Raw genomic sequence first — 25626 nt, 5'->3', positions numbered from 1 at the left:
ATAGATTTCCCTGGCATTTGGTCAAGGCTTCTGACAACCCACTGTAATGGCACTTCCTGGGCTGAAGGTAGTATTTCTATCCTTTGTTTACCAGTCTTTACTGGACTGCAGGTCTATGATTTTATGTAAGTTTTGTCCCCACCCCGTGGTATGAATATCTATTTTCATGTTGCATAATTTTGGATTTGTTTTACATAGCACGTTGTCTATTCCCAGTAAAGAGAGCCAGGTTATACCAATGATTGCAACTAAAGTGTGTAGTATGGTCTGGGCAGATTCTTCACTTGGGCTGTGGAAGGTCTTCAGAGGCATGGGATAGCAGTATAGTGAAGAGTTGGGTTCTTAATGCAGGTCCTTTCCTGCAGATTTAGAGGATCAAGCCTGTTTGACCCAGTGTATGAAAATGGAGTTGTAGCCAAACAAGCTGCAAGTTATTTGTGTGATACTAGGGAGTGTGACCTTCCAAAATTATAAACAACCTGTGAACTGTACTATCTGCTACTGCAAATATGGAAGGGAATTTAAGAAGAATTTCACGCTTGTTAGGGAAGAAATAATCTCATCAAAATGAGAAAATCTGGAACAGGAAAGACCCAAGTTTGGAGTCTCCAATTCTGTCTGACATAAATTTATTAATGCAGAAAGCTGCTTGCCCAGTATCTCCAGTTAGTGCAGAAGACAGCTGGCAAGTACTGTTAAAACGATGCAGAAGACTGACCTGTAGAAAAGTGCTGATTGTAATAGCTGTTCTCCTCATTCCAAAACTAATAAGGATCTACACTAGGAGATTATCAGATTAGTGTTTCTAATATGTTGAACTACGTAGATGACCCTAGCTGTGTTGAGGGGTCTTTCAGGCACCTTGTGTAATACGTGTGTTAGAAAATTCTCATGGTCAGTCTGGAGATAAAAAGGCTTTTCACAAGCAGCATATATGAAGGAGCTGAACGAGTGCAAAAGATGATTTAAAACCAGAATCACATACTCTAGAAATATATTAGTAAGGCCAACGGGTGATGTAGATGGTTTTTAGATAAGTATCTAATAACTTGCCTAAGACAGTTAAGTGGAGCTGTCTTAATTACCAAGGATTGTTCAGTGGTAGCTTCTAGCCTAGGCTTTATTCTGTGCCCAATACTTCCAGAAGTACTGAGTATCAAGTAACTTGGATAAGTAGCCTAGCCACCAGAAAGATCTGAACTGCTCTAATGACAGTATAATTAATGGTACATTAGCTTACGACACTTGAGTTTCAAATGCTGTTTTTCTGTTAGGGGTATTACTGAAACTAGAGAGTTAAAAATAACAGGTCACATCTTAAAGGCAGCGGATCAAAGCATTTTGATTCAGTAAGTAAATAGCTCTGAAAACAATGGATTATGAACTGAAGAAAAAAAAATTGAAATTAGTCATCTGTTACTCAAAAATACAAGTTGCTTGCACTTGTTTAATTATGTAAATGACATTTTAAAAACGTTTTTAATACAGAACACGAAGAGCATCCTTTAGCTCAAAAGATGACAAAAGGGAAGACAAGACACCTTATCAGCTTGTCAAGAAACTACAGAAAAAAATAAAGCAATTTGAGGAACAATTTGAAAAAGAGAAAAACAGTAAGGTAAGTTACCACTTCTGCTTTTCCTTAGGATAAAGGACTGCACGGTAAAGCTAAGTTACTTCTTGTAGTTCATCACTAAATAACTGGGCTCACAAATGAGAATAATTTTGTTTTACACTGCTGTCTGCAAAAGTGAACTGAGCAACAGCCATACTAGAAAATGTGCCATAATGCCTGAGCCCGAAAAAGGGCACACAGTGATGTTTCTGCAATGAGGCTGAGAGGGTGTCAAATATGTGGAGAGAGAAGCATCTTACCACTCTCTGGTTCGACTTCTGATGTCTTGTTTCAAGTTTATTTTCACAAGTGTTGTCTGTTACGTTGGCACTGAGATCTGATCTCATACTGAGTGGCATCCTTGTTACTGGTCATGTTTGTTGTCATAAATATTACCAAATCTTGAAAGAAGTATTTATAAACAAGAGTTAGTACATGTGTGTTCATAAAATGTGATTTGTTTGTATTACTTTTCAGCCCTCCTATAGTGATATTGCAGCCAATCCAAAAGTTTTAAAATGGATGACTGAACTTACCAAATTGAGAAAGCAAATAAAAGGTAAGGGATGCTACAGTTTCTGGTGTTCTGCAAACACAAATTATCTACATGACTGAAATGGTGAAGTCATTCAGTAAAATGCCACAGCATAGTGAAAAGGCTTCATGTCTAGATTCTGAACTATTAAAAAATCAAATTCCAATTAATTCTTATGGTATTTAATTCATCAGAAGAGAAACTGCCTCTGAAAACTGTTCCTTTATTTGCAGATCAAAGGTTTTAAAAATAATTCTCTCAGTTCTTTTAAATTGAGCAATTTTTCTCATTTCAGATGCAAAGCAGAGGAGCTCAGATGGAGAATTCATACCTCAATCACGTCCACGAAGTAACACTCTTCCAAAAAGCTTTGGTTCCTCTCTTGACCAAGAGGATGAAGAAAATGGAGATGAGATGCGAGCTGTGCAGAAAGAGAAGAAGCCCACCAAGGAAGCTACGCTTGAACTCATTTTGAAAAGATTAAAGGAAAAACGAGTTGAAAGATGTTTGCCAGAAGATATAAAAGTAAGCACAAGATTATGGATAGGCTGTTTCTAAGAGAATAACAGTGGGAAATAGAGTACTGTCAGACCTTGACAAAATGATGCCTCTGTCTAGCAGCCCTTTGCCAAGCCCTTGTATTTCAGACTCTGGGGAAGTGATCAAGATGAACCATGTTTTGCTTGCTCACTCTATTAAAGTATTTACAATTATGTAGTGACAGTATTGGACAGCTTTAAATGGATGAAGGCGGCATGTATGCTATTAACTAAGTTTGGCTAAGGCATCTGTATAGCTGATAGTGTAGAGAAACTGTTAAAGTGACTTGTTTGATTAAATGTGAATTATTTTGACAGAAAATGACAAAGGACCATTTGGTAGAAGAGAAAACATCTCTCCAGAAAAGCCTCCTGTATTATGAAAGTCAACATGGACGGCCGGTAATACTTGGTTTACTTCATCAAACTATATTAACGTATGCATAGACAACAGTAACTTTTGTGCAGTAGTAATACCAGAATGTAATGCTGGTGTGTGGGGGTGGTGTTTCTTCTCAAAACCACAAAATGGCCTATTGGTTTCCATGTTGACATTGGAGGAAGTTATTGCACTGACTTCTAAAAAAAAAAAAAAAGTATGTGTTAATGGGCCCTTTTTTCACAAATCAGTAGGTTATTGGAGTTTGTAGTGTGATTGGTGTGGTTTGGTGCCTTACATGTCTGTGAGGCAAAGAGAAGTCTTAAAAATAAACAACACTATTGAATTTCTTGGGAAAAAGTCTGAAATGTTATTCTGGGTTTCACAAAACCAGAAATGAAAAGACACTTTTTCCTCCCCCCAAGTCTGTGGCGTGTATCTTACATAATTGGAGGTATGGAAATGAGAGTGACTAGCAATTAGTGCCTGAATTTCTAGGTTTCTATCTTGGACAGTGATCAGCATTACTAGTCCAATCACAAGATCTTTCCGGTTACTGTTCTGTCAGCCTTCTGGCCTTGGCACACTAGCTGTAGAATCAGCACTGCCGTACAAATCTGACCAAGCCTTTCAGTCTAAATGCCAAGGAAGAATAATGGTCTTGGACATCTCAGCACTGGTTCTACAATCCCCTAGGGGAGAAAATGCCAGTAACTGTTCAGGATAGCCATTAAGATACATTATGTCAGAGTACACAGTGGCCAAGAATTGCGAGTAAATCGGATATTAGATAAAATCTCTCTACAGTTTCATCTTTTTCTTTTTTTCCCCTGTCATTTCTGTAGAATCATCATCATTGCAAGGCGCACATTCTTCTCCCCTAGTTCTTGGTCCCTTTTTATCCTCTTTTCCACGGGTCTTTAAAGATAAAGGGTTTGCTTCTGCTAAAGCTCCCCTAACTGATAGGAAGTCTTTAAAACTTCATCCTGAAAAATATAGGGAGTTAAAAGTGAGGAAAGAGAGGAGGATAAAGTACCCACTTATTCCCCTTTATCTGCATAAACCCCATTTCAAACACACAACTTAAACTAGTTTTATGTTCCTAGTTGGAATGTACGTGGCCTGGCATGAGAAGCATACCGCTCTGTGTTTGCTTGTACAGTATTGAGTGACTGGTATAATTAATTCTGTGGTTTCTCTGCCTTTAGGTTACTAGAGAAGAAAGACATATTGTGAAGCCACTTTATGACAGATACAGACTTGTAAAACAAATGTTAACTAGAGCAAGCATTACTCCTATTCTTGTGAGTAAAACGAATGCTATTTCTATTTTTTTCCACTTTTGAACTGCTAGGCTGCCTTGAGAAGAGCTAGTGATACTGTTCCATAAAATACATCTCTCTTGTGGAAGATACAGCATGTTGTTGTCACTGTACTTGAGGCATTTGTTTTGCTGCTGAGAGCAGAGCAGTTCAAAGCTGTCTGTGACCTTGATGGCTCTTAGGAAGCTAATGGTTCTTGGTGGAAGTAAAGAAGCTGTTCTAACTTGCTGTGGCTGAGGCGTTCCCAAGTCCTGCTAGATATGGATCCACAGGACATATTGTACTTTTACTCCTTCCAAGAATAGTAACAGCAGTTGCAGTGAAGCCTGCCTCTCTTCTGTGCTGCAGGTCGCTGACACTGGAGGCTCAAGTGATAGGGTGGCTGTAAGAACCATTTCATCCCTTCATGCTTCCCCAGTGTGAGACATGTTATCCACGTCTGCAGCATCTGTGCAACACCTGCGCTTTTTCACTGTGTTTTCACTTCATTTCCTTCTCATTTGCAATGCTTCCTATTCTTTTCTTTCCTTTCTCTGTGGCCTTGTAAGAGATGAGGAAGAAAAGTTTTCATACTGTGCAAAGGAGGTTGATGTAACCTTGTTTGTAGTGCCTGTACAACAGTTGGGGGATGACAGCCAGATGGCTGGCTTTGTTCTTCATCAGCTATAATCAAAATCTCGCATGTTGACCCAGACTTGCAACAGAATGGTTTTGATATTAGCTATTTGACCCTTTTAGAAGGAAGGGATTGCATAGCTGATGTGAGATAATCTCTTTACATACAGACAGTTCTCTGCCAGATTTACATAGCTGGGCAGTGGCTTACTCAGCAGGAACTTAATCAGCTGTTTACGTTGACTCTGACTGTTCTTAGCTGTCTCCTTTAAGCCAAAGTACGTTGAGATAAAGAGACCAGTTCAAGATCATTCCTTTCTTGCACCTACACTTTTGGGTAGCTGCTTTTATAGAAAAATGTGGTGTACCTTGCAGTCATAATTCAGAGTAAGGGCTGTTAGTTATATCAGTATCTCTTTTGAACTCTATAAACACAGGTTAAACACCTAAGCATTTCTCTGTGACTGGTGAGTGCCATGAAGGTTATTGGTGCCCTTGGCTGGTTGAGTTTTATCCCACCTCTCACCTCAAAAATCCAACTCTCTAGCCAAGATGCATTTTATATTACCAGTAGCCTTATGACTATATCGTAGTCATTCGGGTTTGGTTTTGGTTTTTCTTTGGCTGTGAAATAAGGGGAGGGGTGATAGCCAACCAAGAGGATTTTAAACTCAGAAGAGATCTTGGTAACATAATTCCTAATCTATGCTGTAGGCAACCATCTGGAAAATATTTTTCACAGGCCTCTGCCTTTAAAACCCCTAAGAGATGTGTGGAGCACTCTAATTACCAAGGATTGTTCAGTGGTAGCTTCTAGGTAGGCTGTATTCAGTGCCAGAATTTCTTCTTGGTTTATGTGACAGTTGCTTCCATGGTATGTCCCGTATGGTATCACAGTATACAAATCACATACACTAAAGCCTGTATGGAAATGTCCAAAGAAGCAGAAAGTTAATTTACCTTTCATAAACTAGTTTTTTGACAGGTCACTGTCTGTGTGGCTTTCGTGTTCCACCTTCCTCCTGTTCAAAGAGTCCATCTGTTGAAATTGCTTCTGCTGTGTAGGGATAACGGATGAGCAGGGCATAACCGCGAGTGTGCAACAGGCAGCTAACACTGGTACCTGTGCAGCACAGTGGCTCCTCTTCTAGCCTGAAGCCCAAAGGATTTTGACTCTAAGGTGGCAATAGATAACTCTTACATAGCACTTCCAATTGTGGGGCTTCAGAGTGGTCTAGGAAAAGAAACTGGCAGTATTATTCCCAGCGTCTGTCTGGCAGAAGATAAAAAATGGCTTTGGCATCGTGTAACTTCATCTTTACAATCTCCCTGCCGTTTGGGAGGAACAAGAGTAAATATGAAATTCAGAGGTATCTTTGGGCTTTATGAATTTTCTAGAAAACATGGAAAGGGAGTTAGTGAGTGCTTTTTATTGAGTCAGAAAAATAATATTAGGGTTTCAGATATCTTTAATTCTCTGTCGAGGATACTTGGGGCATCTGAGCTTTTTGAGTTACATGGTTGTTTTGTCTGTGCTCTGTAAGTATGTTCACAGTCTTCTATTTTTCTGAAAGAAGGAAAACCTTTAGGTATTAGGTGGCTTGAACAAAATTCTGACCGCACACAGCATTTAATATCTAATTGCACATAATGATACAAGCTTAAATTTTTGCAGGGGTCACCATCAACCAAGAGGCGGGGGCAGATGTTACAGCCCATTATTGAAGGTGAAACTGCCCATTTTTTTGAAGAAATTAAGGTATGTACAGTGCGTTTTTAAAAAAATACTTCCCAGCACTTGTAATGGAGAACTGAAATATTTCGTATTTGTTTTGAATTTCTGCTTTTGACTTTCAGGAAGAAGAGGAGGAAAGTGATGGTTTGTCTGCAGACCTGAACGATATCTTAAAATCTGCTGTACAAACGCAGTCTGTTTTAAGCCCGGTTGAAAACTCTGAGTCTGATGTTGAAGATGGTCAAGAGAAGCTGACCCGGGATCTCAGGCTGTCAAGCACCCGCGCTGCTTCTATGTATGTAGAAAGAAGTGACTAATTCTATTACAGAAGTTGCAATTATTGCACTCAACAGTCACGATACCATATATATGATGTTGGGTGGAAGGGAGTGACATGTTCAGCACTTCTCAGGAAGTGTTTGGCTCGAATGAATGTTCTTTGACATGTCTGATGAAGATCTTTTTGTATTCAGTGAATTGTTTAATATCTTCTGAACCTCTTACTTGAGCTGTGTAGACAGCAAAAAATTTATACCCTTTTATTAACTATGAGATTGTTCTCAATATTTCACCATCAGACAGCATATTCCTTATGAGCAAGACAAATTTATTATTAGTGCAGCTAGCTCACTTGATTTTGAGTATGCTTTGAAGAATTTAAATTTTAGTGTAAGACCAACAGTGTTTTTATTTCACTTGAAATTTTTAGGCCTGAATTATTGGAGCAACTGTGGAAAGCCAGAGCTGAAAAAAAGAAGCTACGTAAGACATTACGAGAATTTGAAGAGGAGTTTTATCAGCAGAATGGAAGGTTTGTTTAGCACAAAACCAGATGCTGAACAGCAGCCTCATTTTATAGCCAAGTGGTTTTTTTGTTTTTTTTTTTTTAAATTTAAACTTTCTATAAGTGTTGCCAGATGGAATCTGATTGTGTATTTTTAATAATGGAGGAAGTCTGCTCCGGAGTTTTGTTTCCTCTATTACAGTCTGTAAAGCATAAAGTTTAAAATAGAAGAAGTGGGGCTTTTCCATTTGAAAAAAATTACATATAAAAATACTTTTTAATAAATATTTTTAAATTAACACACACCCCTAAGATGATCCCTCTGTTTTTAACATAGGGCAAGGAAGTTTGCCTCGTTTGTCCTTTGTCTCAGTAGGTCAGTCCTGAGAGTGGATAATTGCTTTAGTAATTTAGCAATAAAGGGAGATATAATTTTTATTCTTCTCTGTGTTGTTTAGTTCTTTTAGGCTTCTTATTCAAATATATGTTGTTACGAATTTGATTGAACTGCTGCTCACTGTGTGTAATAGGTTTTTTGAGGTATCACCTCATGAACGTAACTAACAACCCTCAAAGAAGGTCAGTCATTTTTCTGACTGGCAGACGTTCTCACTTAACTATACTTTCTGCTGTGTATCTTCTTAACTGTAAACTTCTGAACCATTGGTCACACAGATGCCACTAACATGGCTTCATCATGCACTTACTGAGTTTAGGACATAACTCCTGTTGACTGTAATGGCAAATAACAAGGTTAATAATGAAAGGTTGATTTAAAAATAAGTCAGATTAAGAATTTATTATAGTCTAGTCTTAAATAAATCATTCTTTGTTATCAGTTTGTGGGTCAGTCTACATACAGTAAAAATGTAGATAGACTTAATTTGTATTTTTCTGTAACGTATACACAGGATCTGAAATGGAAGTCTTCATATCCTGTTAATAAAATCTCCAGAAGAACCTAAGCAAATGATTTATAAACAATGCTGCAGCAATTGGGTTAAATAAAGGCCGCTGTATTTTCTGTTCAGTTTTTTAGGTGATGTCAATTTTAACTGCAGTGAGCTAAAATACAGCGATGTGTCTATTATTGGAGAACAAGCTGCCAAAAATGTTTTTATTTGCTCTGACTGCACTTAGATGCTTTTGTGTTTGGCTTGCTGCAGTATGGAAGATTTTCTTGAAACTTAGGTGTGCTTCTTTTTGCAGGAACGTACAGAAAGAAGATCGAGTTCCAATGCTGGATGAGTACAGGGAGTACAAGAAAATTAAAGCCAAACTTAGGCTGTTAGAAGTCCTTATCAGCAAACAAGATTCTTCAAAATCAATTTAAATTATATTCCTCCAACCCATTGAATAACATGATGTTTCCGTATACTACCACTGTACTTAGTGGGTGCTTGTGTTCATTTGTCATGCACTGTTGAAAGAATCCCGTTTGTGCACTTTATTGTGGTGCCACTATAACATGTCTGAAGGGTAAGTAGGTCCTGTCTAGAGAGCAAGTAAGATTTCTAAGTTTGAGACTGCTCTATCCAACTTTAGCAAACACAGTTTCCATCAGAGTTTTGTTTTACAGATGCATCCATCTCGTTCCAAAACAACCATAGCTTTTTTTTTTCCTTTAGCATTCAAGAACTTTGAGACTTTTGTTATTACCAACTTTTTGCGTTATTGAAGAAATTATTAATACCATAATGCTACACTGAACTACTCCTCTTGCCTATTTTTTTATTATGGGGGGAAAAAAGTCAGCAAATTAAACATACAGCTCTTTTTCCTGGAACACTTAAAAAACAGACTGAAATTCCTTTCAAAGGACTGCTATGGAACAACTTTAATTTTTGGTATTCTAAATTGCACCTATAACACAGTAATAATTAACATCTGTGGATTTTGCTCATTAGTGGTCACATTTCCTCCTTGATAAGGATGACAATGGACAAACCAGAAAGTGACCTTGCTTAGTGTCTTTTAAAACACGGAAAACTGAGAAGTTATATCACATGCTGCCTACAGGACTTACGTTACTGTTGTTCATTTTATCATTTTATCGGTTATTGTTTATCAACTAGTGGTGACGTAGTGTTTTGTCTGAATTGGATACTGCATCTCCACTTTTGGAAGATTTGAGGAACATAATGAACATTTCAGTGTATGGGAAATCTGGTGGTGCTCAGACTTGTGTAGCTGCAGCAGAAAAGAGCTGGCTTAGGACATCCCACTGTACCCGAAATAAGTATGACGTCAAGGGCTAAAATCAGTGTAGTTAATGCGCACCACGGGGTGAGCTGTCGGGTTTGAGTGAAAAACTTACTGCTGTTTATCATGATTTTGTTTTACAGTTGGAGAATAAAAATAAGTTACCTAACCTTTATGATGTAAGCAAAACACTTTATGGGCCTTGCATGATTTAGCTTCAGAGTTGAAACTAAGTAATGTTTTGAGTAACACATCTGCTGTGCTGAATGATGATTTAGCTACTAGCTTTATGCTCTGCAACAGCCATCAGCAGCTGGTTTTGATCTGGCAAAATCTAAGTGTTAATTTTAACTGGTGCTTTCTCAGTTGTTTTGGTTTTTTTGTTTGGTTTTTTTTTTTCTTCTCTTCAATGTATTAGTTTGTGGCCATGTTTTGCATGCACCTACTCTCACTGCATGTTTTTATGACTGGCTAATGTCAACACAGCTGTTCTTCACACTGCTTTATGAAAGACCAAAAATGAACTTTCTCACAATGCAAGAAATGGCTAGCCTGTAACCTCATAGACTTGCTGTTCTGTCATGAAGCATATGAAATAGGTTGAAAGTAGGATTTTTAGTGCTCAGATTTCATCTGTGTACTGTAGGATACTTCTTTTGTTTTACTCTGCTTGTAGGCATGTAATTTTGGAATTCAGAAGAAGAAAGCACTAGAACCATTGAGCACTGGTGGTATGCCTTTTTTTTTTTTGTTGTTGTTTTTTAACTGCAAAATGATCTGGGACCTTAGAGAATGATGAGGTTAAACTAGTCTTGAGACCATTTATAAATAATTTTATTCAGTTCCATTGTGCAATGTACACTTCAGTTACTTTTTTATCAGTCTGCAGACACGGGTGTATCCAAACATTGAAACTAATGTGTACTGTATAGTGTTGTACATGAATGTTTGTGTTTTATATACCACATGCAAAATGTCAATATGCACTATTTAAATGTTTTAAATAATATATTCCTCCTTTATAATGCTTAAATCTATATGATTCCAATATTTTTATAAGTGAGTGAGTGATCAGACTGGTTCCAATTCAGAATTAACAGCTGCTTTGTGTTTGTTATGCAGTGTTTGGCTGTTTATTCAGTATAGTAGATAAGCATGGCAACAGTTATGCTGAGTGTGTTTTGTGCCATCCTTGTTGAGCAATAAATAAATGGTAGAACTAGGCATTTTGTGATATAACAGTTTTACTTTGGTAAAAGCAAAACCTATATATCTATATGGATATATAGATATGGAATATATATAACTAAACCAGATATAATTGCATTGCTATGTCTGGTGCTCATTGTATAGACTTTTATAATAAAAGTACCTTAACCTTTATTGTCATATATCTGTTTCTCATCATGCTTTCTCCTCCACTGCCATCTCTTAAAAACAAGGGCCGAGTCCTTGGCTGCTCCCGTACGTGTTTGTGGTGTCGGGGCGTTGCTGCGGCAGGTCCCGCTCCCCCGCGTGCTGGCTCAGCTGCTGCGACAGCCCTTGGGGAAGCTCCAGCAGTCGAAGCCTTATTTTCCCTGTTCAGACTGTGCCTCCCAGCAGGGGAGGGACCAGATCGGCTCCTGAGCTGCCAGCTGGGCTCACAGTGCCATGTGGGCTTCCGCTCCTGCCGGCGTGCCGGCCTGCTGCGCGGTGCTGCTGAGCAAACCGTGAGTCTGGCTCCTTCCTGCTCTGGCAGGAGCGGTTCTGGGAGTCGATGGGGCAGAGAGCATGTTCAGCTGTTACTGGGCTAATTAATTCACTGCCAGTGGGTACACCTTCAGCTGACAAGCAGTATTTGGTTGGGTCTCTGTATCCATAATGATCTCTTAGCCTTCAAATCAGTACCGCTGCGGTCACTGCTGTGTTTGTGGCCAGAAAACACTGTTACTGCACACAATTCTGTAAACACAAGAGGATGCTTTTCCTTGGGACCAAATAGATATTTTTTTTTTCACAGTATATTGATGTAAGTTCATACAAAAAGTGATTGATGTCTTTCAAACTGACTTCCATTGTATTTTGTGTAAGTCCACCTTTCTTCAGCATAAAGTCTGGCAGGGGACAGAAGAACTCCCGAAGGTGAAGACTCTGCTAGTGGGTGTGTGGCAGTGCAGGGAGATGGGAACAAGAAAAATGAGTAGGAAGTTGAGGGAGCAAGTGTGGGAGTGGAAACAGAAGGCAGCCTTTGGTACATTCCTCAGGGTGGGACAGAATCACCTGCCCTCTGAGCCCATGGCTTTCCTCTAAAGATGGGTGGAAAAGGAAGCAGAAATTCTTAGGACACTGGCCTGAGGAACGAACAAGGCTGCTACAGATCTGTTCTACAGTCCCCTGTATTTCCTTAGCATTATTTATTCAGTGAAGCTTGCTGTGATCAAGATGCTAATGAGAAGACAAAAATCCCTCAGATAGTTCATTGCGTGTGGATTTGAAGCAGTTCCCACTAAACCACTAAGAATACTTTAATGAAGGAAGATAAGTTGGTGTTGAACGCCATTAGACAAAACGTAGGAGAAACATATTTTTGAGGGTGCAAAAAGCTCAGTGAGACTGGGACAGATCTTCCTTGCTGAAGAAGCAGTTCTGAGAGCACGGATCTGTAGTATTCCAAGCTTTACCTCTTTAAACAGGTTTGCTTGAGCCGTTACGTGTATTACAGTGAAGGGCAAGGAGCTTGCTAGGAGAAGGGAGGCAAGCTGTAAAGAGGGCTTCCTGTGCCCCTGAGGGGTAGAGCGAGGCTGAGGAGTGCTGGAAAGCTCTTCCATGAAGTTCTGGGTAAGTAACTGTGTCTACATGTTTCAGGATTTCTTTGTAGGAGAGGGAGAGGAAGGCTGGAGCTGCCAGAGGTGCGGTCCAGCTGCTTCCCTGAATGTTGGGCTGTGGAGTTACCGGGATAAACAAATCGACAGCCACCTGTGTTTGCTGGGACAAGTGTCCTGGGATCCTGCATAGCGACAACAACCCTTTGGAAACGAAGGGAGGAGGCGTTTTATTTTAAACTGCTGCCTTTTAGAAGAGAGAGGGAAGCTTGGCTCGGCCAGGAGGCTGAAGTACAGAATCAGTGAAAACCCCGACAGGCAAACCAACATGAGCTGTGTGGTGCCCAAGGGATCCCTTTTGGGTCCCTTCAAACCCCTGTCTGCTCCCTTCTCTGGGATGCAGCTGCTCTGCCCTGACGTTAGACACAGAGACTGCAGCACCAGGTGGCTTTAGGATATTATAAATCCTTGCAGGATTTCTGTCAGATTGAGGATACTTTGAAGGCTGAGTCAGACAGGGTACAGAGTGCGTGGTACAGGTGGGGTGTCGCAGCCTGGCGCTGGGCCCGTGTCCTCCTGCAGCGTGTTCAGAGAGCACATGGACATGTGTTTTATTTCTTCCTGTGGCTGAGTCCCAGCAACGAACAAATATTAATGACTCCAGAGCAGCAGACAGCTTCTGGCCCGCACGGAATGTCTTGTCTCTACGGCAACAGGTATAAATGGATTTAGGAATAAAAAGGGTGTTCTGAAAAGTCAGGCTGGTGCAAGGTTGACGCAAAGCACCCTCTAGTGGTACCAACTGCTCAGGCCCGACCAAATTGATTTTTTTATTTTTTTTTTTTTTCCCCTGACAGAATACTTTTTTTTCTGAAGGCAACAATAACCTGTTTTGGAAGAAAAATTGTTGAGAAATAAGCATTAACCTGGGCAGCAGATGCACTAGCACAAGAAAGCAGTCAGGGAAGTGAAGGCCAACGGCCCGTGGGCTGTGCTGGGCTCAGAGGAGAGCAAGGAGGGCCCAGGATGCTGCCACTGCTCGTGGTGGCACAGCTCTGGCTCACAACAGCTCCAGAACAAGGCAGAAGAATAAATGTTGTTGAGGCGTTTGCAGAGATGCTGCTTATCCAGAATCCTGGCAAGGTTGGTCCTTTCTTTTCAGTTAAAGCAGCACCTGAAACTCTCATAGAAAAGACCCAGAAGCAACAATACTGCTTCTATTATACAGGAAAAAAAAAAAAAAAAAAAAAAAAAGTGGGTTTACTTAAGCTGTGTGAAGAGTCAGGCCATCTCTGTTACCAGATGGGCTTGTGTGTTTTACTGTGGCATCCACCCTTAAGTAGCCTCAGTCGTTCCCTTTTTTTCTCAAGTCTTCTGAGTCGCACATTAATTTTATTTAATTTCCTCCCCAACTGCATCACGTAACGGAAGAGCCTAGAACACACAAACACAGCCACATATCCATGAGACCATGATGCCCTTACACTTGCATTTGCAAACTTCCTCTTGGTTCACTTGTGTCAGCTGCCAGGGGTCCCAGCCCTGAAACATCCCCCTCCCTGGGCAGCCACAAGATGTTCTAGAAGAGTGACAATATTTCAAATTCTTCTCCCACCTCGTTCTTGACTAATGTCCTTACAGGCTGCTCTACTAAATTCTTTTGTTTCCCTCTTCCCTCCCTAAGGGCAGCTGTCGTCAGCCACTGTAAAGAGCACATAAAATATCTTAAAATCACTGACCTTTGTGTGTCTCAGGTTGTCCCTGGGTGAGGGTTTCAGCTAGGGTTAACATCCCTGGGGGTGGGAATGAGACTGCAAGAACAGACGTGTACACACTTACTGCTGAAATTGTGCAGTGGAGGTGTAGCTCTGAGTTGTGAGTGTGTCCATGTCCTTAACAGATGAAGGCTTCTCATACAGTGTTTCCTCCTCTTGCTGTAGCTTTGATAACATCAGATGGCTCTATTCAACACCAGAAAGATTTAAAAAAAAAATAAATTATAAAAAAGGCACCTGGGACACCTGTAACACGATTGCTCCTGTGGGGCGGGGGCATGCCTGCAGAAGATACATGCAGCATTGGGGAGAAACATGTTCTCTGTCTGAAACTTGATTTTCTTTCTGTCCTTTCCAAAAAAACAGAGTTGAGGAATACATATTTCTTTTCAGCGTTGAGACTGCAAGCATGGTGGCTAGTAATGTTTACAGCTAGCCAAGGGGCCTTTCCCTCTCTTGTAGAAGTGATTTTTTAAAATTTTTTTAATTATAAATTTTTAGAAGTACTTTCACAGGCTTACCCCAGATACGGAACTACCAAAGACTGCTGGAAACCTTTTTGTAAAGTAAAAGGAAGCTATAGTAATCTTCCTTCTTGCTGTGGATGCAGCCTATGACCCAATACATTGTTGTAAAATGTGTTTGTTTTCCATACAGCTGTTTCTGTTTAACATTTGGGCAAATGCCCAGTTCACAAGTTTATACCACTGCTGAGACACACTGACCTCACCCTGCGGCCAGCTCTGCTAGCATAGTGTATGACCTTGCCTGAACAGGCTTTCATTTGATGTTTTGGGTGTAATTAGTGATTTTTCCTTATAGGTCTAGCTTTTGCTATTCCTATGATGTTAAAAATAGTATCCTGTGGAGAAACAGCTTTTATAAGTAAGAGTGGGGACAATTGTGACTCCTTTTGTATTATTTAACTTGGGAAATATAATCATCAGTTTCTAAGAATATAGGAAAGAATAAAGCTTACCTTTTCACTAGTGCTGTCATCATTGGAAAGCTCAGAACTATTACTTTGAGTGGCCGAAAATTCCGTGCTTGTACTTCACACAGATGGGAGAGACAGAAGTCCTGTGAGAAGAGGTCTGTGCTCGGTGCAGGGGGGTAACAGCAGAGGCCAAGATCTTACCTCTCCGAGCTCTCCTCTGCTGCATTTCTATCCATCTGGGGTTTCTTCAGCCTGAGCATGATAAGGGCCTTATTGCAAGCCTGAATGTAGACAGGGGAAGACAGGCATGTTAAAGAGCTTGTGTGTAAACAGAGACACTTTTGCACAAAGATTTGAATGCAAGGAACAAACTGTCCACATAAGGCCTTGGCAGTTAAACACAAACCGTATCGGTCTATTACTTTCTTTGCTCCCTTAGCTCAGAGAACTTACCCTGCTCTATCTCAAATTTGTCATGAAATCCCTGAAGGTAAACAGCCAACCAAAGCCAGTAAGAGTTTTTCTTTTCAGGCATATTCCATTTAATCTTACTGTAGTCCTAGGTAAGTAAGACTGAGCTTGGGTGGGGGCATCTAAGCTGTGCTGCTGCGCCCTGACCGCTGTATCCTGGCCAGAGTCCTGCCTGCCTTCTCCGTAATGAAAGCCAGGCGCTGCAGGAACAGCGGAACTCATCTATGTGCTGCTCGTAAAACCCTACAGGGAGATTCCAGGTGGATACAGCTGCCAACCCTCCTCTGCCACGCACTCGGGGCTGGCTAGCTTGGAGCAGCACAGTCGGAAGGCCCAGGTCTCCCATCCCACACCCAGCTCAGGCTGATTGATCTCCCTGGCGATGGTGAATTCCCCAGTTAAAGTCAGGTTTTGGGGTGGTCTCAGCAACAGGACTGCACACAAAATCTCTGGCTTCAGCATATGCATTTGGCAGGTTGTAATTTCAAGCTGAACTGAAAAGGAAAGATTTGTTCCTCTTTGGTGCTTCTTTCTGGCATGTAAAAACGGTATGAGCTTTGTGAAGTTTTAAAGGTAACGTATTTCGGCTTCTCTGCATGAGAAGATCTAAAGTTTCTCAGTTTGGAAGAGCAGCAGCAACAGTAAGCTCTGAAGAAAGCTGATGATGGGATGGATCACAAACCAGGCTGGCCTTAAATAATGCTTTTAAAAAGGAGAAGGTAGGTCCCTTGCACCCTAACTCATACGCTACGCTCAGCATTAGGCTCTCCTGCGGGTTTGTGTTGTGGAAGGAGGTCTGTACCTGTCAAATGTTTATTTAAAGTGAAAAATCAAATACTGCGTGTTCTGAAGTGGTTATAGCCCAGCCGTTTAAGGCTTTTTGCTGACGTAGCTTAGAACTCCTCTTGAATTAAATGAGGTACTTACAGAAGTGTTTACTTACCTGTCTGAAGAGGTCTCTGAGGTGAAGTTCTTGACTGGGTATCGCTTGAAAGGCTGCTTTGACTTCTGAATAGGTGTCATTTATAATAGCCAAAAACACGTTCTGCACGGGAAGGATGCAGTTAGGTATTTGTTTCTGGAAACTGCATTTATATTATGCTAGGGCTGTTGTTTTGAGGGCTGTTCTATGCTGGGGTACCTAACTAATGGAACTGAAGGACTTTTCTGGGTGCAGATGTGCTTCTAATGCAGTTAAATTATCTGATAATTTTAGGGTCTTAGAGAATATTTTTGGGAGAAAATTTATTTCCTATTTGCAGTACCAACTAAAAGGCCCAGTTCCTTGGAGGTAACGCATTTCCTGTTGTATACTTGTAGCTTTTTCAGGTGGTGTTTCAATCTGAAGTAATTAATGAAACCATCAACCTAACTCATAAAGCCAACAGTCCCGTCAAAGTCTCTCGTTAACCTTCTTACCTGACAAGGCTGACATTACAGAGTTTTCAAGAGCACTCAGTTAAGTTTTCAGAAATTAAAATCTCAACAAAAGGGTGGTTCAACAGAGCGAAAGGTGCGATGTGCTTGTTTTGTGGTCCAAAAGCCCCTTTTGTGGCCGTTTGGAGGAAGGGAGAGCAGCGCAGTGTCTCACCCTCTGGGAATTCCTGCAAAAGGGTTCGGACCATTGCTCTGCCCGGGTGTACTGAGGGGCAGCCAGGGCCAGCCCACTGCCACCCTGGGGTGAAAACCACTGTCTCAGAGCACCGTGCCACAGTTCTTCTCTACTGCTTAGGCAAAAGGATAAGTATTTTAAGATGGTACTTACCAGCAATATGAAGAACACAAAGAATACAAATGTGATGAAGTAAATGGGTCCAAGGACTCTGTTTGCGGATTCTATGGTGTCAAAATTAAAATCTCCCAGCACGATACGAAACTGTGTAAAGCTGGGAGTAAAAAAATACCAGAATGAGGTTGACTGGCTTCTCCTAAAGAGAAGCATTGTAAACATTGTTTTAAAAAAGCAATAGGTGCAATTGAGAGTGATTCACTATTACTTAAGTCACTGAAATCAAAAGGCAAGCCACAATAATATAACAATGTTAAATTGGGCATTTAGCATGTATTTGAGAATTTGAAAGTACAAAGGCATTTTTTAATGGCTTGTATGAGAAAATACTTTTTTTTTTTGATAAATTACCTGGGTTTTTGTTTTTTTTTTAAACATTATTTTCCTTCTGTTCAAGCTCCATGATCCTTTATCTTCTTAGTACAGAAGGTAGCAGTATAGGTCCCTATGTGCCCTTACAGGGAATTTTGTTCCTAGCTAAGACAAATAAATACTTATTTCTCTGTATTGCAGCATCTTGGAAATATCTCATGTTTTTCTGATTTAGAAGTATTTTAATTTTACGTGAAAAGCTGATTTCAAACAACCTGGCACACTAAATCTCTCTAAAGTTGTAAGAAACATAGCTATGGGCCAAATGCACACTGCGGGTGACAGGTTAGGATTGCTACAGGCTGTGAGGAGCTGGCACCTGGAATTGATCTGATGTTGTTGCAACAGGAGTAGCTGAAAAAAATTCTGGGTGAGAAAGTAACAGAGCCAGCAGATGGGATCTGGGGACTCTTAGTTGGATGTTTTTTTGAAAGGGCAGCAATTCCTGTTTGCAAACAAGCTCAGCTTGTGCTTTGAGCTTCTTGGGGCTCAAGCACTTCTGTGGTTTTCATGCTGGGGGCTGTGTCACCTACCCAGTGGCACATCTGCGGGGTAGTTTCCCATTCCAGCTTTTCAAAGAGGCCAGGCCTGCCTGATTGCCCAGGGACCTGCTCACACAGGTCCCAGTCGCATTGAGAGCTGTGGGGACTCACAGTTTATGCTTCCCTGGCCTGTTTAATGTACATGTGGTCTCTTCTCAACAGATGAAGGCTTTGGGCAACAGATTGTAGAGCAGACAAAATTGGTTTTACTCTACGAAATAAGCTTAAGTGTTAGAGACCTTAAGTTCTGCTTAGCATAAGCTGGTTTGCACCTGCACAAACTGGGGGGTTTGTATCAAAAAGTTTAGAAAGTAGCATACATGCAGTTTTGGAAACTGGAGAACTCTTCAACTTGTGACCCGAAGACCAAATAGCCTAACTGGGCATAGGCAAAGAAAATGGTGAAGAACATGATGGCAAATCCAGTGAGGTCTTTGGCACAGCGAGATAAAGTGGAGGACAGCTGCGTCATGGTTTTGTTAAAGCTTACATACTTAAATATCTGCAAGAGAAAAGAATTTATTGGGGGATCAAAATACATTGCAACTTCTGAACAGAATTTTTGGACTGTTATACGTGATCATAATTTACAGGTTAGTCTTACCTAGAAATAAGTTGCGTGGCATGTACCTGTAAGGAGAACTGGGGTTGGGTATGTTTCTGAAGAAGATCAATGTTCTGCAGGGCGGATATGCTCATGTGCTAAAGCTAATAGTGTGCAGACAGGTCTTTGCTGGCTACTGATACCTGTATCAGCTCTAGCAGATCTGCGCCCTCGCCAAGGAGGCCGCCAGCCACCTCACCCTCCTGCATCCCAGGATTCCCCGACGGGCTGAGCTGGTGAGGAGCTCTCTTTTACTTTGGGTTGAAACAAGGCCTGAACAAAAGCCTTGTTCAATGACAGTCATTAAGTATAAACACAATTTGTGCTACTAAATGAACAGTCATCAGTCTGAGGGGAGGGGGATGCAGGGTGGAGGTGCAGCTGGGGTACAGAATGGACATAACAAGGAAGACTGTCCACAGCCCCTGCTCCCTAACAGCTTCTTCCTGCAGCCTCGGCCTTGGGAGGCAGGCGAAGGCCCAAAGCCCATTTCATTTAAAAGGACGTGATTTTCCATCATAGCTGATGTTCAGGTACGTGGGGCGTGATGTGAAGTGTGATCTCTTCTGGCAGATGCGAGCACCTCCCCTGCCTGTTGTGCTGGGTGTTTCATAAAGCCCTCAGGGGAGAGCGGGCCCCTGAGCAGTGCGGGGCCAGGCAAAGCTGTGGGAAGTTTCACCCAGTCACTGGGAACACCGAGACCACCCAGACCAAAGTCACTGATGTCTGCTGGTGCAGACCCCAGCCCGGGCCAGCAGGGTCCAGCAGATTGGGGCAGTGGCAGGCAGACATGCAGGATTGGTTTGGCCCCAGAGCACCTGGTTAGGAACAGAATTAGCCCCTAATCTTAGAGAAGTTGGCTACTCTGTCCAGATATCAGCAAATCTATTTGCAAGTAAGAATGAAATTAAAGGTGTCCCGGCAAAAAACTCCTTCTGAATCAAGTTCAGACACATTTTGCCTTCCTCTGCAGTTAAAAAGTAGCAACTGTATTTATAGCTTTTGGATACAAAAGCTACGAATAGCTTCACCTATTACAGCCATGCCATCTGCATGGGTCAGGCTGTGACCTGGATAATATTGGGTCTAGGAAAAGACCGAGTCTGAGGAGGCTGTTTGGCCATGGTGATTTCCCAGCTGCTCCAATGCAGACAGCTGCCCATATGCAAAGTATTTTTTCAGATGGGCTTGGAATTTGTGTGGCCCATGTTTATGAGAAGGAGATAATTTTAAACTCTTCTGGAATCTTATAAACAAAATTCTCCCTTTCAGCCCTACCTTTGCAATTCACCCATGAAAAGGTACGAGTGAACATTCATGCTATGCTTAGAAACATGACTCTTAAGTACAAAAAAAGGGGGAAAAAAACCCCATCCCCAGTACCTTTATCCAAGCAAAGAAGACATTGATAGCAACCATGTTGTTGTAACGGACTTGCCAGAACGCAAGGAAATAGAAGTTTGGATATACGTGGTCATCAGACAGCAGCTCTTCCATTAGCAGGGACACTTCTACAGTGCGGTAGATGTTGAAGGCAATGGCAAGGACAGAGGTCTGAAGGAAAGCAGAAGCAAGTGAAACTGAAGCCCAGGTACAGTCCCCCCATTTGCACAGGAAAGATTGTACTGTTTTCTAAAGGCCCTTGGTTAGATTTGGAGAACCTGAGCTTTTTGGATGTTTTGTCATAAGCTGTATATATGACAGTAGTATTAGCCAAATAATTTGTAATTGTACTGGGGTAATTTTGGGTTTGTAACATGCTGCATACATTCTAATTTTACCATGTTAGCTCTCTTATGCTCTAGTGCTTCCCTGCTCTGCAAAGATTAAGGCTAAAACAAACATGGTGGGTAATGAGTAGACAGGATGTGGAACTGCAGCAGGGCGGCAGCAAGGTTAGAAAAGAGTTCAAGTGTGCTGAACCATAGTGGGCCGCGTGGCTGCCTCAGTGTAGGACATGGGGTGACTGACTCTAACCAGACAGATTTGGGCCGTCGTGGCTCGCTGGCTGTCTACCCAGCACCAGCCTAGGCTGGCAAGCACAGAGGTGAAAGTCAAGAGGTAGCTCACCCCCAGCAGCAGCAATTCCAGCCAGTTCCAGGCACTTCTGAAATATCCCTTTTTCAGTTTTACCATTTTTATAGCTTCCTGGATTATGAATGTAATGATAAAGAGGCAAAAGATGATTTCACAAGAAGCTAGTAAGTAATCAGAATATGCCACGTATCTGAGGAGCTTCACGGAGTAGATATGAGAGGAGGTGACAGCACCCCCAGTAGCAGGGAACTCTACCACCAGCCTGAAAAAAACGGGGAGACCGGTGTTAGTTACCATCCCTTTAAATCACCTCAGCCCTTAATTTTCTAATATTAATAACAGACATTAATAGTATGTTACTGGAACTCCTACAGCTGTAAGATCTTGTAAGGGCTATACTAAGTCCCCCATGTTTTACATGTACTACATAGTAGGGAAGGTTGGGGGGAAAAAAGGAGATGCTCTTGGAATACCCAAGCTATGGGTTGGTTAAAAGCTGTTAAAGAAACCGTGTCTCAAAGAGCAAACATTCACCCTACCCTGGGTCTTTTCCTTCCACTAGCTGACAAGAGGAGTAATAATCCAGTCTTTGACCTTGCAAAAGGCTATGAAATCTATTCCAACAGACAGCAACCACTAGCTGTACAGACCAGACACCAACTATTCACAAAAAAACCCCCAAAACATCTGCATCTGCTCCGTGGACTAACTGAATTTCTGCATTTTTAATGAACTATTGTTTTGCCAGCTGCTACCCAAGAAACATGGTTACAGAGGCCTGAGGTGACCAGCTTTTTCTTGTGTCTGCAGGGAAGTATCCTGCCTCAGTAAACTGGATTACAGATGTACTAAAGGTAAGAACTCACTTGATTACACAGAAGAGGTTTAAGTTAGCATTATATGTTGAGAAGTCGATAAATACAGCCCTGGTTCCTCTAGTGAGCCAGCCATTCTGCCTGAGAAATGCCAACTTCTCCGTGCTCTCCTGCTTTGATTTAGGTAAGGTGAACATATATCCTCCACTGCTGTAAAAGTTCATAGATCCCCAGTACCACGGGGATAGTGAGGAGGCCGAGGTGTATTTCCATCTGTCGGAAATGGGAAAACAAATCCGTTCAGCTTAGGGAACCTGGACTGAAGGAAGCTTTCTTTAACTGTTATTTGATATAATCCTTGTTCTTGCGTTCTTCTGCACCCGCAACTGACCACTTAAGTCAGACCTTTAAAAAAACCACTTTTCTTTACATGGAGTATGCTTGAGACATATGGCCTTAAAATATTCCCATTGCTCTTATTTGCTGAATACTCGGTACAGTCACAAAACAGCAATTGGTTGTGAATCTGGATTTCACCCAATAGTAGGCCAGACAGTTTATCATCTTAAAAACTTTATAGGTAAATGAAATATTTCTGGTTTACATAGTTCATTATTACCGTGGCATGCTCACTTCCATTGGGTTAAATTACTGCTAAATGAAGTGTGCGAAGCACGCCTTCTGGCTCTGTTTCCAGAGCATTTTAGCATGACTCCAATTTATAAACATGGGATTTAAATTCAGGCCTCATTTAATTGAGCATTTCTTCAGAGATGTTGGTGGAGATAGGCCCACTAACATGTGCTCCTGCTGAACTGGGCTCGCTGTTTCCAGTTCTTCCTGTCTCTCCGCTATAGATTTCTCCTGCCAAATTCCCATCTATAGCATTGGCACAAACCCAAATCCATGGTTTATTTCAATGTAAACAAGAGAAAAACTCAGCTCATTGCATGCATGGTTGTTACTAACTGAAGAATACTGGCATTTAGGATTCAGTTAGGTTTTCAAAAACATTTCTGAGCTGAAGGAGGATGACTTACTCAGATCCGTTACCTAGACCGAAGTCAGACCTGTCTTCAGCTCGATAATGATAGTCACTGTAGCAGTCTTCTGAAAAAGTGTGGAAATATGGGTAGATGGCGCAAGTGTTGTTGCGTACTTTCAGCTGGCGAATCTGAGCTACGCCCAACAACAAATTCTCGTAGTAAATATAGCTCTTGTTCTCGGGGGTTAACGTGGCATTGTTGTACCATTTGTCCCAGTAGAGTCCATCCAACAAGGGGCCCTCTGCAAACTATACATACAAGTTTCAAAAGATTGCAATACCAACATTACCCCACTTTTTAGCACACAAATCTCTATAGGGTTCTCAAGTTACTTACAGCTAGAGTTTAAAGCTAGAATACAAACAATTCCCACCCATATGCTGTCTTATAAATATGATATATTTACATATTTTTGCTATGAGACAATTCTATTCTCTGTGCAATTCCATCAGAGATATGTAATGGGATTATTCAGGGTAAGACTATAACATACGTCTGTTTGGGTTTCATTGAAAAATTCTGCTGAATTCTAAACAAATACGTTTAAACACAAACATTAGATGGTGTTTTAACAAAATCTGTTGGGTTATCTTAATCTCTGAAGATCTGCTTTGGGATATTTCTGACTAGGCTTTTAGTCTTCTGAATCTAAATGAAGAAGTTTGGTGTTTTTTTGAAGGAGCGGTAAAAAAATCCCTCTTTTTCTAGGTGTTTCTTAGATGCAAATAAAGAGCATGAAATGTGTGGAGAACATTATTCTGAGTACAAAACAAGATGCCCCCATGGTCTGAGTATGTATTACAACCATTTCTAGTACATGAGCACGTACATTGTATAGCATTATTTTACAGACTTGCAATGACAGACACCGTGATAAGAGGGTGTGTGGCAATTCTTCCGAGTGAATTGTTATAACCAGGCATTTCCATTTTTAAGAAAGAGTAGGATGAGAAACTGCCTTCTGCTGTCACTTGGGTAATGCTGGTAATTTTGGGAAGTCCTCCACCTCGTACTGGAAACAGATAAATGTTTTGCAGTTGTCACTGAAATATGATGTAATGTAACAGCACACCAGGTGAACCAAATGGTACATTTTCCTGGCTGTCCCAGCAGAAACCATAAATTTTTATTTTTTTTTTTTTTAAACACCTGGAAGTCAAAAGAACTGCAAAGCTGAAATCTTTCTGGTTTTATTGAAGCTTTTTTTCAGACCAAGCCTAATACTGAGAATATGATGTGGCAATTAATTGGCTTATTGTTTTCCTTGACTGATTAGTTATAAGTATCAGTATCGTTGTTTGTACCCAGAATTTCTCCAAACACATTTTAAGAAGGTATTTACCTTTCTTCAGCTGAAAGCACAGCTAGCACATGGTTTTTAGAACTATGAGACTGTATTGCTTTGAATTAACACCTGTTTACTCTCTCAGGAAACGTATTTGCAATGAAAGCCTTACCCTCCAGAAATCATCTCTGCTCTTAATACTGCTGAAACCGCTACTGTCATCCCCAGAGGCCTCCAGGAAGACATAGGACATGACTCTGTTCAGGAAGTACCTTTCCATGTTCACCATGCCAAATGTCACTGGAAAGAAGGGGCAAAGAGGGGATGCTTGAAATTAGGGGATGACCACAGCTTCTAACCTTGCTTCTCTGCTTCAGCTGTCCTTCAGTCACGCTGCTGGAAGGCAGCAGCCTGAGCAATTTTGACTGAAGTGACACTTGAGCAGAAGACAGGAGTAAATACTAAAAGAGGCACAGCCTGCATATTAATTAGTTGTTAACAGTCACCTCAGGTGTGTGTTCACTTACCTACACAGAGGTTTGTCAGGAAGATGATGTAGATGACCAGCTCCCGCAGGGTGGTTTTCACCTCCACTTCTTTGCTGTAACTGATCCGGGGTTTCACAGCACCTGTGGGGGAAATGGTGGCAGGGCCTCAGAGGAGGCAGAGGCCAGAGCCCTCCGTCCCCGGGGAGGCCGGCAGGGACGCTGAGTGACGGGGCTCCGCGCGGCCCCGGGGTAATGGCAGCGTGGCCTGGGCAGGCCGAGCCCTGAGGGGAGCCGGGGCCGAGCCCTGAGGGGAGCCGGGGCCGCCTCACGCACAGCTGCTGCTCAGCTGCGGGTCCACCACAGGCTCCATAGTGGCCAGACTGGGCCGGGGCAGCTCCCGGCGCTTTCTGCTTTGAATCCCGACAGGCCGAGCCTGTCCTGGTTTGGGCCAGGATAGAGGTAACTCCCTACGTGCTGAGAGGGAGCACAGGTGGAGGGCTGGGCCCCGACCGATCGCTGGAACGTTCCATGTCCTGTGACATCGAAGCTCAGCATACGGGCGGGCACGTGCACTGTTTGTTTTGGTTTCCGGGCCTACGGGTCGAGCTCTGTACCAGTCGCTGTTCGGTGAGCCACGTCTGCATTTTACCCATTTTGGACTACTATCATTACTGTCGTTCTTTTGCTAAGTACATTTTTGTTATTTAACCTACAAATAATTTTTTTTTTTTTTTTTTTTTTTTTTCTGTCCCTCCCCTATTTCACTGGGGGTGGGGTGGGGAAGTAAACAACTGGCCACCTGGCAATTTGCTACTGGCTGAGTTCAAACCACAACAGTTTTTGGCACCCAATGTGGGGCATGAAATTTGAGATAACGGCAGAACAGGTAACAATGTTGATTTCTTGGCTCCTTAAGATTTTATCACCTAACTTGGATT

At 41.7% G+C, this 25626-nt stretch overlaps 2 protein-coding genes across 7 annotated transcripts in view; one reads left to right on the top strand and one right to left on the bottom strand.

Moving 5' to 3' along the window:
• Positions 1–11115, top strand: part of FAM13B (family with sequence similarity 13 member B) — a 48785-nt gene extending 37670 nt beyond the window's left edge. For 5 of the 6 annotated variants that reach the window (XM_026858596.1, XM_026858597.1, XM_026858598.1 and 2 more), the window contains 9 exons: positions 1489–1618; positions 2093–2174; positions 2446–2675; positions 3008–3091; positions 4277–4372; positions 6681–6764; positions 6863–7035; positions 7450–7551; positions 8734–11115. In XM_026858596.1, the coding sequence (XP_026714397.1) occupies positions 1489–1618; positions 2093–2174; positions 2446–2675; positions 3008–3091; positions 4277–4372; positions 6681–6764; positions 6863–7035; positions 7450–7551; positions 8734–8857 (1105 nt within the window). In that variant the 3' untranslated portion in view covers positions 8858–11115. The remainder of the gene's footprint in view (positions 1–1488; positions 1619–2092; positions 2175–2445; positions 2676–3007; positions 3092–4276; positions 4373–6680; positions 6765–6862; positions 7036–7449; positions 7552–8733) is intronic. The other variant, XM_026858599.1, reaches the window with a different exon arrangement.
• Positions 11116–13822: 2707 nt separating this feature from the next.
• On the bottom strand, positions 13823–25341 carry PKD2L2 (polycystin 2 like 2, transient receptor potential cation channel). Its single transcript, XM_026858499.1, has 14 exons — positions 25287–25341; positions 24728–24829; positions 24373–24500; positions 22910–23163; positions 21921–22142; positions 21088–21316; positions 20396–20571; positions 18734–18916; positions 17476–17596; positions 16654–16755; positions 15440–15520; positions 15282–15332; positions 14367–14488; positions 13823–13961 (listed from the first exon to the last, which is right to left on the bottom strand). Exons 1-14 carry the CDS (start codon positions 25339–25341, stop codon positions 13823–13825), a joined length of 1965 nt encoding a protein of 654 aa, XP_026714300.1.
• Between the last annotated feature and the right edge of the window lie 285 nt (positions 25342–25626).

The sequence above is a fragment of the Athene cunicularia genome, assembly GCF_003259725.1.
Source record: "Athene cunicularia isolate RWA chromosome 13 unlocalized genomic scaffold, athCun1 chr13_part1, whole genome shotgun sequence".
Lineage (NCBI taxonomy): Eukaryota > Metazoa > Chordata > Aves > Strigiformes > Strigidae > Athene > Athene cunicularia.
The sequence above is the reverse complement of the archived record's forward strand: the minus strand, read 5'-3'. Positions and strand labels throughout refer to the sequence as shown.

What these genes read in the sequence shown, in the direction of transcription:
- PKD2L2 (XM_026858499.1), bottom strand. Translation starts at nt 25,341, where the DNA reads ATGGGTAAAATGCAGACGTGGCTCACCGAACAGCGACTGGTACAGAGC. An exon ending in AACCTCTTCTGTGTAATCAA is followed by an intron (nt 21,317 to 21,920) that starts GTGAGTTCTTAC and finishes CGTTTTTTTCAG; the next exon opens with GCTGGTGGTAGAGTTCCCTG. An exon ending in ATGACAGCACTAGTGAAAAG is followed by an intron (nt 14,489 to 15,281) that starts GTAAGCTTTATT and finishes GGTGTTGAATAG; the next exon opens with AGCCATCTGATGTTATCAAA.